Genomic DNA, 11994 nt, shown 5'->3' with positions numbered 1-11994 from the left:
TTTATTCAACAAGAAAACTACAGATGGTGGTGGCTGAACTGCTCATTCAACAAACTGTTCTTTCTAAAGGGCTTCAGTGTCAGGGTGTGCTCTGTACCATAATCTGACTTTAATACTGCAGAACCTCAGTCTCAAAGCGTTTAGCAGCATTGTCAGGAGGGATTTGCCTTTATTTCTATACACAGATCCTTTATGCAGAAGTGCATTTTAGTGAAAAGTACAAAAAGACAATGGTGTGAAACAAATGACCTCGTTTAAAAACGTCAGATGGCTGATAGTCTAGGTAGCTGCACATGAAATGTAGCCAGACATCAGAACCACGTGGGAAAAGAAAGAACAGTCTTGTGGGCTTGTGTTGGAACTGTTTAGTTTATATTTTCCTAAGGCACAACCAAAGTTCTTTTAGATTTATATGTTGGCAAGTGTTTTTCTTGCTAGAGGATCATAAAAGTAGGTGGAAGTATCTGTCTAATGGCATGTTGGCATGCTAAAGGAAGGAAAATAGTACTTGGACTAAAAACTAAGGCCAGCAGGTGAAGAAAAACAAAATTCGTATTGGTTTTAAATTTGTACCAAGGCTACTTACTGAATACTGGAAAAATGATAGAGAAGTGTTATACTTTTGCATAAGAAGAAAATGATTTTCCTTTAGAAGCTGTAGCTCAGAATTTAATCTGGGGTTATGACACTATGTAGTAAAAACAATCTGGATTTTATAATACTGTATAAGCAGGAAAAAAATTGTAAAAATGCTAAATGGTACAGAGCCACAAATATGATGATATATGAGTGAAGGGGTCAAAAAGTCAGGTTTTTTAACTCCAGGCAGGTGTTAAGTGAAGAGTGATTCAGTTTGTTATACATTCAAATCCAAATTAGAACTAGCTGCCTTACAATGAGATTTCACTGCCATTTTTGGTAGTTCTGTTACAAGTTCAAGTAAGTTAGAGCTGTTTTCAACCCTTATATCTATTTTCTTCAAAAAAAAAAAAAAATGAAGGAGCAGGTATTCTAATAAGCTCTGTGTAAGTAGGATCCTGATCATTTTAGCTCTAGTTAACCCAACACATTTCTCTGGGCATAACTATGGCCTCTCTGATAACTGGAAAACACTGCATAATTTAAAAAGTCTGAGTATAACGACATTCACTAGTAACTTCAAATAAGTTATGCTAGGAGGATGAAATACGGGTAGGTCAGGCCACCGATCGTAACTGCCTAGCCATTAAAACAGTGACAACTTAAAGATCTGCTGAAATTAAAGGAAACAGAGTAACCATCTTTAACTGGCTGGAGGTGCAAATTCCACCAGTGTCCTGGTGGCCTTCATAAAGGGTACAAGATGACCTATCCACTCTGCTAGGCTGTGACCACACACAGAAACCCAAGAGCCCACTGCAAATCTGGAATGTGACAAGTATAAAACCCAGTGGCAGGTCTATACTTGCTTTGACACTCCAACTAGCACAGAGGCAGACAGTGAAGAACTACCAAAATCCCATGAATAGTTGTTTTTCACCTTAGAAAACCATCCATGAGGTTACTATGAAAAAAATATAAATCAAGGCTGACACAGCTAAGTGCTGCCTCACAGCTGGCCGTCTGGATATGGGGTTTTGCCAGTCCCTAGCTGACTGTTTTCATTATTTAATCAAATATTAAGAAAAGTTTAAGTCACATGTGAGCCTTGTCAAAAAACAGAAAAAGGTTAATTTCCTATGATCAGCACAAACCGTTAACCTGTTAAGAAAAGCCCAATTTTTCCAGCATTCGAGTATATACATACATATCATGTCTGTTTCTTTTTAAACATCTTAGGGTGAGGAAGACACATGAGATAAAGACACAAGCTAAACATCCAGCAAGCCCCATTCCTCATTCTCTGTGTGGCTGGCAGCGTTAGTCAGAAAGTCACTCCTTTGCTGCAATGGTCATGATATATTTGAATGTGTAGATCTTTAAGGATTTCCTTATTCATTTGGCTAGGCCTATGTACGTGCTTTTTCATTTTCTTGGTGGAATAATTCATCAGTGCTTTCTGAGAGGCTCAAACAGGATCACTGGCCAGATTCCAAAGAGAAACTGTTTGGAAAGAAGTTAGGACAAAATGATAGAAGATAAAATTGTTCCATGTTATCCCTGAAAAAAAATGAAAAAGAACCCCTGGGCTATGACTACAGTGCTTGGTAGATTTGCTAGCAGTTGTCCTGGTATTAAAAACCTGAGCACAGCATATTCTTTCCAGGTCTGAACCAGATCTCAGAAACTATCTTTATTTAATTTATTTAAATATTTTAAGCATTACTTTGTCAAGTATTTAAATCATCTCAGATCCTTAAACAACTCTGCAATGTAGCTATTAACAGCTCCATTTTACTGCTGAAGAAACTAAGGCTTTAAGAAAATAAGCTTCCCCAAGGTCACAGAGCAATAAGTGGAAGATTCAACAGCATCTGGTTCCAAAGCCCGTACTCTCTCCACTACCTCTCCACCCCACCCTCTCCTTCCACCTCCATCCCATCCTTCCATTACCCACTCCTCCAACACACACACACACACACACACACACACACACACACACACACACACTAGGAAGTAGACTTACCTTCACTTTTGGCCTGTATCTCAGGTAAAGTGTTCTTGTATATAAGCTGAAAGAAAAGGGGAGGGGGAAAGCTCTTCAGACGAATTTTTAATCCATGCAAACTGGCTTACTGACAAATTTAACCACAGTGCCTCTGCACATACAAAGTAAAAGCAACACTGGTAAATGAACTTTGTTCATTTAGTAACCATATTTTGAGGACCTACTTTGTGCAGAACACTTGGCAAGATGCTAAGGAAGACGGAGAAATGATCAACTCTCCGACTGTGACCTCAGGATGTCTACAGTTTGGTTGGGGAGCATTCTGCTTATGCTTAATGGAGTCATATTATAATTGCCAGCTTCATCTTTGAGGATGTACGTTAGCAAGAATTAAGGTAAAGTATCCTTAGAATATTTTAAAAATGGTTCTATTAGCTCTACAAGGATTACAAATAGGTATGAAGTAACCAGGAAGTTATCACTTCTTTATAGCATCCTCTAAAATGAGTTACCTCTGAAGATGAGATGAGATTCTAAAATCAGTCCATATTGCAAAAATAAAGTTAAATTTATCCCTGAAAAATTTATTAGACTGTCCATAACTTACAGCATACATAATTTTATGTGTAGTACACTATTTAAATGTATTTGAATAGTAAATATACAATGCATCATGAGTACATATGCAAAACATAGTATTATAGTATGAAAATTTTTCTCCTTCAAATAAGAGAATGAAAAAGAGCATGTATGGTTGAATTTGTGTAGTTTAATGTGGCTATGATGCCACTCCACTGTACCCAAAACCAGAACTGTGAAGAGAAACATCATATATTATGAAGAATACTTCTTAAAATACAACCTTACTCTGACAGTTTTTCAGACATTAATCTCTAAAAGAAAGTTGCCACGTTTTCCCTTCTTTTAGTAAAGAGCCCTGGACTGGGGCAGAGAAGCCCTGGATTCCAACCTCCGCTGTCACCTCCATCATTCCCAACTATTTATTAAGTACCTACAACGTAGGGGCAAGCACTGAACCCAGAGCTTTATACACACTTCATTCTTTAACTACCCTATTAGGTGGGTATTATTATTCCTGCTTTGCATGTGAGGAAGTCTCAAAAAAGGTCAAATATTTCATCCAAGGTGCCACAGTAAATGCTAGAAGCAGAACTTGAATTCGAGTGCTGTCTAATCGTCAGCCAATATACTTACTCTAACTGGCCAGTGACCTTGAGTAAATCACTGCCTTCTGGGCCCCAGTTTCTTGCACCATCAAATGAAGTTATATTAGGTGATGCCTAAGGTCTGGATTGGTTTGGGGAGACAGAAAACTCTGGGCTCATTTCAGGCAATACCACAACAATCATGTGTGAGGTACCTGACTTCTCTGAGGTTATCTTTCCTCAAGAGTAAAACAGGACTGTCATGAGGATTAAAGGACGTAATACATATCAAGTGCCTAACCCAAATGAGGCTATGAGCTGAAAATTCAAACTTTTAAGGTGGAAAATTTCAAAGAGAAACAAAACTGCCTATCACATAAAGCTGTTAAACATATTTTCTTATCTTCCTTATATTTGCAGCATCTGTAGTGATGATTCCTGTTACATTTCTGATACTGGTTACTTATGCTTTTCCCCTTTTCTCTTTCAGTCTTACCAGATGGGTCAGCTGTTAAGTTACTGTATCTCAACTCCAAATCTGCCCTTTTATATTCCCTCTTGTTTGTGATGCAGGAGCTGAGACTACCAACTGCATTTCTGCATTGGCAGATGCTCCCTGATAGGCTCTGCTAATTAGGGCATTGGAGAGAGACTGTAAAGCTGGAGAGGAAAGAAGGGACTTGTTCTTTTTCATTTTATTTTCATGAGGGGCTGTCAACTTGTGGTTCTGTGAACACTTCATCACTGTGGCAGTAGCATTTCGTTCCTTCTTAAGAGGCCTTGGCTCCAGCCCCACAGGGTCTTTCCTCTGAGCTCAGATACCGGCTCCAGCCAAGCACTGCCTCCTGTTCAGATGTCAGTTTGGAGCCCCCATGTTCTTCAATATTTCTTCAATATGATTTCATCAATGTTTCCTCATGGCCAGTTGCAGGCCATGCATTTTTGGCAGGAATACCACAGAAATGATGCTGAACTCATCTCAGTGCTTTGTATCAGGAGTCACACTACACTGACCTGCTCCATCGTGGGCAGGGTTAACCTTAGATGCATGATGGTCAAGGTGGTTGCTGACAGTTTTCTTCACGGTAAAGTCACCATTTTCCCCTCTGTATTAGTATTTCATGGGGGAGACATTGTGAATTTTGCCAATTTGTGTTCCTCATCAAACTTTCCCCTATCAGCTGGAGATCAATTGATAACTAATGTCTTTCAACTATCCCTAAGATGGTTGCCAAATGGTGACTATCTGTTTCTATTGTTCCGTCTACATTTATTAGTTGGTGTTCTTCTGTAAGGAAGAGCTTTCCTTTCTATTTATTCATTTATTTATTTATATTAGTATGCATTCATGGATCCCTATTTTATTCAACAGGTTTTAATCTGAAACCCTTGTTATTTAATTTTGATACTCAAATTATCTTAGTTTTGGAAATGGGCCAAAGCATGCTTTTCAGCCTTCAGAGGGGACAGAGCTAGGCAATATATATATGTGTAAACATATATATTTTTAACTTACATAACACGCATACATCTAAGTTTGTCTATATCTGAGTGTGTGTACACATGTATGTATGTGTATGTGTGTATCACACACTCTTGAGTTCACATCAATACTTATAATTCTAATCTGACCTCTTCAGAGTTCCTTCTATCTTTCTCTCCATATTTTTAAATCACTTGTAACACAGTAGAGAAATCAGGCTTTTGTTATCCTCAATATATTTTACTGTTCAATCAATTTTTTTATTTGTTATTGTAACCCATATCCCAACTCCAGCTACCTCCTTCATCCATCCCCTCCTCACCCCTTCCTCTCATCACCCTGCTTTCTTACCCTGCACTGTAGCCCCTTCCCCATCATCACAATTTTCTTGGAAGCTCAGAATGCTGCTACCACTGACCCCTTTTCCTCATTCCCTACTCCTCAGACATTGAATGCTGCTTCCTTGGCACAGCACTTCTTCCCCCTCATTGCCCTGTTTCCTTGAAGGGTTTCCACATCAGGAGAGGAAAAGGAGAAAGTGGAAAAAAAAAAAAAAAGATGGAAAGGAGAAGGCAGAAAATAGAGGAGAAAGTGGGAAACTCTAGTCTTTTTAAACAGAATACAATAATTTCACCTCTTCTTGAGTATTTATTAGAAAAATTCATTGTTGTATTGTATTACACTGCAGTAATGTCCTTGAAACTTCTTGGACCATGTAAAGGTGCTAAGTTTTCAATTCTTGGGTTTGCTTTATAGTTACTCTTGTTTTTCCTTTTCTATCATTTGTCGGTTTTCCCAAGCATTTCCTTCCATAACCCCTCCCTCTTCAATTAGATATTTCTAATATGCTATGGGCTGAAAATCCAAATAATCAATGCAGTAAGAAATTGCAAAATTAATTATATTTAGAATATATGCAGAATTAATTATACTTAGAGGTAGAGTTTAAGGAACTCTTCCATGATTAATAACCTTTAGCTCTTCACAGTATGAATTCAGTGATTCTTGTTTAAGCTGCCCAGAGTTTCTTTTTATATAATTCTCAGATAGTTAAATTTTACATAATTCAGATTGCCTAAATAAGTTGATCTCCAGATAGATGAGATGCAAATGTTATTTTGAAAAGGTATTCTAAAAATTTCACTTGAGTAAATTTTCACATTGGTTCAAAGGAAAATTTTCTTCCTCTTTCCACGAATATTTCAGGTCTCTCAATTCTTGAGATGAATTTGAGATTAAACATAGTCTGATTCCCTGGTAAGGAGATCAGTATGTACATATTCATTCATTAAATCATTTAACAATATATACTGAGTTCTTAATATGTGACAGGCATTGTTCTAAGCATCTGGGAGAGTAGCAGTGAGTAAGATAAAGTCTCTGTTCTCAAGGAATTACAATCGAATTGGGGGAGGTAAAGAAGTAAATAAATATATAACTGGTTACAAATGCTGTGAAGAAAAATAAGGCCTGGTAAGGGGACAGAGAGTAATACAGAAGTATTACTTGAATAGGATGATCAGAGAAAAGTCTGATTCCACTTCTGCTATAAAGGCTGACTTCTAGCAGATTCTTTATTCAGGAAGCAGGGAAAGAAAAGTGACAACCAATTTATTTCAGGGAAGGAAACAAATTAAGTTGGGGACTTCAGATACTCATGCTTTCCCAGTCCCCACTCAGGGGATCTGGCTGCTTTCCTGCTGCCCAATTTGTTCTCTATAAACAAAGATATGCTGATTTAACAAGAAATGAAAATGTTTATATCATACTTGCACTAAAAAAGGAAATGAATGATCTACTTAAAATGTAGATCATGTGTCAGAGGTCAGTCACTACAACAGTTACTCTCTATGGATGAGAAGAGAGAGCTTCAGAGAGAGGAAAGGACTTGCTTAAGGTCACCTAACAGCAGAGGTAAAGCTGGAACATAAGTTCCTGATTCTCTCTCTGACGTTTTATATTTACACCATCCTGTTTGAAGAGTAAAGAAAGAAACACTCCAATCCAAGGCTAAAAAAGTCTCTACTTCCTACCTGAAAAGGATGTGAAGATAAGAACCAAGGCCAGTTAAAATATGCCACCATGCATGAAACTGTGTGGTAACACCTATGATAGGTGGTACCTTCTTTCGAAAGTTCCTGTGTGGAGAGGGGGGGAAATCACCATGTTAATTATTTTTTATATTTAGCAATTAGTACTGACGGTCTTAGAGCATTCTGAAATCCTCAAACATGGCAATTATTTAATTTCCTTAGGTCTGCTGTTAGTCTGCTGTATTGTTTTCCAAAGTATATTTTGAGTAATAGTATTCTTAGCACGTCCATGAAGAAAGGACTCTGTGGTCAAAATAAATGTAGGAAACTACATAGTTTGCAGCCCTCTTGGAGATTTGTAATGCATATTAACAGATTAAAGGCTTTGAAAAGTCCTACCATTACTAAAACAGTTTATCTTCCTTTTCTTCAGGTAACCTACTAATCCATGGAACCCTTCTTTCAGGTAATATCATATTAACACCTTATGGAACAAGTGTTTCCTGGAAAACACTTTGGGAAACACCAGACAACTTAGCTATTCACTCAAGAAACTAGATATAAGCTATTCCTATGCTTACTATTACCATCACTTTAGAAAAGCACCATACAGTCTATAAAACCCTTTTGTACCTGTTACTTCATTTCATAGTGAGTCTCTGAGATGGCTATTATTAGCTTTGCTTTACAGATTAGGAACCTAAATTTCAGAGAGATTAGTTGAGTTGCCCAATTTGCTCAGCTAGTGGCACAGCTGAGTTTCAAATTCTAGATCTTCTGATTAAGTGTGCTCCATATTAATATTCTCATTTATTAGAGGGGGAAAATTCAACGTGAAACACCGAATTATTTTTCTAGGTATCCTCATGAATGTTGGAGACATCTCTAAGAACCCAGAAACAAAGAGAATCTCACCTTCAAAGGTTGATGACTTATTTCAACATTGTAAAAACTCCAATGGCAGCTCTGATAGATATTACTGATTCAGAACAACTCACTTAAATCTTAGTTTTCTAGGCAAGGTGTATTATTTGTTTGTATATATTTAAAGTTTACATTTCAATATGTATAAAAGTAGGCAAAATAATAATGTACCTATTACCTGGCTTCAACAATTATTATTTATGGCCATTCTTATATCATCTAAACTCTTATCCACTTCTCCCCCTCTGTATTATTTTGAAGTAAATCCCAGATATTTTATAACTTTATCTCTAAATATTTCAGTATATATCTCTAAGAGATTAAAACCTCTTTAAAACATAACTATAATGCCATTTTCACATCTAACATATTAACCAGCATGTGAATCAATGAAGTCAGAACACTCTTTCACTCCATACACAAAAATAAACTCTAAACGGCTTAAAGACTTAAATATAAGACAAGACACAATAAATCTACTAGAAGAAAACATAGGCAAACATTCTGACATAAATCTTAGCAACGTTCTCCTAGAGCAGTCTACCCAGGCAATGGAGATAGCAGCAAAAATAAACAAATGGGACCTAATTAAACTCATAAGCTTTTGCACAGCAAAAGAAATCATAAGCAAAACAAAACGACAACCTACGGAATGGGAGAAAATATTTGCAAATGATGTGACAGACAAAGGCTTAATAACCAGAATATATAAATAGCTCATATAACTTAATAAGAAAAAAAAAACAACCCAGTCCAAAAATGGGTAGAAGACCTAAACAAGCATTTCTCCAATGAAGATATACAAATGGCCAATAAGCATATGAAAAAATGCTCAATATCACTAATTATCAGAGAAATGCAAATCAAAACTACAATTAGGTATCAACTCAACACCAGTCAGAATGGCCATAATTCAAAAGTCCACAAACGATAAATGCTGGAGAGGGTGTGGAGAAAAGGGAACCCTCCTACACTGCAGGTAGGAATGTAGTCTGGTGCAGCCATTATGGAAAACAGTATGGACATTCCTCAAAAAACTAAAAATAGACTTACCATATGATCCAGCAATCCCACTTCTGGGTATATATCCAGAGGGAGCTCTAATGTGAAAAGATACATGCACCCCAATGTTCATAGCAGCACTATATACAATAGCGAAGACATGGAAGCAAGCTAAATGTCCATCAACAGATGACTGGATAAAGAAGTTGTGGCATATTTATACAATGGAATACTACTCTGCCATAAAAAGAATAAAATAATGCCATATGCAGCAACATGGATGGACCTAGAGATCATCATTCTAAGTGAAGTAAGCCAGAAAGAGAAAGAAAAATACCACATGATATCACTCATATGTGGAATTTTGAAAAAAAAAAAAAAAAAAGGGACACTATGAACTCATCTACAAACAGAAAGAAGACTCTCACACTTAGTAAACAAGCTTATGGTTACCAGGGAAAGGTGGTAGAAGGGGATAAATCTGGGAGTTTGATATTTACAAATGTTAGCCACTATATATAAAAATAGATTTTAAAAAAAGTTTCTTTTGTATAGCACAGGGAACTATGATAAATATCTTATAATAACTAATGGAAAAAATATGAAAATCAATATATGTATGTATATGCAAGACTGGGACATTGTGCTGTACACCAGAAACTGACACATTGTAATTGACTGAACTTCAATAAAAATAATAATAAAAAATAAACAAAATATTAACAATCCCTTAATATCATCAAATATTCAATTACTGATTACTGATCCTAAGCTTTTTTTTTTTTTTTACAGTTGGTTGGTTTGAATCAAGATCCAAAAAAAGTCATTACACTGTTAATCTCTTAAGTCTCTCTTAATCTACAGGTTCCTTTTCCCCTTCCCGCCCCTCTTCAACTTATTTGTTTTAGAGACTAGGTCATTTATTCTGTAGACTTCCCAGACTGAATTTTGCTGATTGGCTTTCTGTGGTGCTGTTCAACATATTCCTCTGTCATTTGTGATTATGCAAAACCGTTAAGTCACAGAATTTTGAGTTGGAAGGACCCACCAGTTTTATCCATTTAATGTGTTCATTTTATGGAAATTGAGGCCCAAAAGGACAGTGTCTTAGGTGACAGACTAGAGTCCAGTGACCCAAGACTCAAACTCCAGTGAATACATAATTACTGAAAAGATGGTAAAAGGAATACTTGCCTTTCTTAGAAAATAACATTAAGCCTGTTAAAGTACAAAGTTATATACATGTATTTCATATATATGCTTACTATAAATTATTCTTACTTCTTCAATAAAACTGATGGGGCAGATTTCAAAGACCTAGTCAATATCTGATTAAATGTATAGTACTGTGATGCACATATACAAAAATCCCTACAGATGTTATAGAAAATTCTTAGGTCCAAATTTTTAGGTAATTTAAACAAACATTCCCAGAATTTAACTTTATTGTGCTGTACATATTTTTAAAAATTTAACATGGCAAAACTTCACTTCAGGGCTCTAATAATTCTATCTGCCTATGAGACACCCTGCTCAACAGATTCCAATATATTTCTCAAAGGCTAAAAATATATCTTACCTTAGTGAATCACAAAAGATGTTATCTATGTTCCATAATAAAAATCCCAATAAAAATATACCCAAGGATGTATAACCCAGTCCTCTAAGCCATGGATAAACCCTGTGGGAATAAAAGAAAAGCAAAATGAAATTTCGTCAAGTCATGTTATGATCAGAGCTTGAAGTCATCATGAGATGACGTCATCCTTTTCATGAGAGGGAAAGGTTTTCTTTTTTTTTTTTTGAAACGTTTTCTTTAGTATTAAAAGCAAACCTATTAAATTCTGTAATACATTTGCCCATTAAATTTAGCCATTAAAAGGTACTGAGAGAAAATGTGCCACTAAGACTTTGCTAAGTTTTATCAAGAAGGTAATCTGAAAGTCTCCAGTAACTTTATCAGTCCCTTGGAAGGGGCAGAGGAGTAGCAGAATAGAATTAACATTGACTGAGTCACCTACTCGGTGTCAGGCACTATAGTAAATTAGATACACACACAATATATATAAATAAATACACACATATGAATACAACCTTAAAATAAACCTTGTGAGGCAAGTATTATTCTTTTTACTTTGCTGATGAAGAACATGAAGCTTAGTGAGTTACCCAAAATAACAAGAGTAGCTAATATATTTTTTATAGCTCCAGTGAGGTATCCTTGACTTACATTAAACTGCATATATTAAAAGGGTACATTTGATGAGTACATCTGTATATATCCATGAAACCAATATCACAATCAAGATAATAAACATATCCATCATCTCCAAAAGCCCATGTATCTTTTAGAATGTTATAATAAATGGAATAATACAGCATATTATCTTTGTTGTATGGCTTTTTTCACTTGGCATAATTATTTTGAAATTTACCCATGTCACTATGTGTATCAAAACTCATTCCCTTTTATTGCTGAGTAATACTCCACTTTATGGATATACCACAATTTATCTGTCCAAATTTTGATGGACATTTGTGATGTTTCCAGTTTTTTTGCTATAGCAAAATAACAAATAATAACAAATAAAGCAGCTATGAACATTCATAAATAAGTCTTTGTATGGATATATGCTTTCATTCCCTTGGGTCAAAAGTTAAGAGAAGAATAGCTGAATTGTCTGGCAAGTGAATGTTAAACTTTTAAAGACACCACTAAACTGTTTCCCTAAGTGATTGTATCCTTTTACATTCCCACCAGCAGTGTATGAGTGTTTTTTGTTTTACATCCTCACTAAC

The 11994-nt window shown here is 35.9% G+C and overlaps 1 protein-coding gene across 5 annotated transcripts in view; it reads right to left on the bottom strand.

Moving 5' to 3' along the window:
• Positions 1–355: 355 nt before the first annotated feature.
• Positions 356–11994, bottom strand: part of ACER3 (alkaline ceramidase 3) — a 198693-nt gene continuing 187054 nt past the window's right edge. For all 5 annotated transcript variants that reach the window (XM_032489481.1, XM_032489478.1, XM_032489477.1 and 2 more), the window contains 4 exons: positions 10775–10876; positions 7270–7374; positions 2606–2651; positions 356–2082 (listed from right to left, as the gene is read on the bottom strand). In XM_032489481.1, coding sequence (XP_032345372.1) covers positions 2029–2082; positions 2606–2651; positions 7270–7374; positions 10775–10876 — 307 coding nt within the window. In that variant the 3' untranslated portion in view covers positions 356–2028. The remainder of the gene's footprint in view (positions 2083–2605; positions 2652–7269; positions 7375–10774; positions 10877–11994) is intronic.

Source organism: Camelus ferus, chromosome 10, assembly GCF_009834535.1.
Source record: "Camelus ferus isolate YT-003-E chromosome 10, BCGSAC_Cfer_1.0, whole genome shotgun sequence".
NCBI lineage: Eukaryota > Metazoa > Chordata > Mammalia > Artiodactyla > Camelidae > Camelus > Camelus ferus.
Note: the sequence above shows the minus strand (reverse complement) of the source record. Positions and strands in the feature narration are given on the sequence as shown.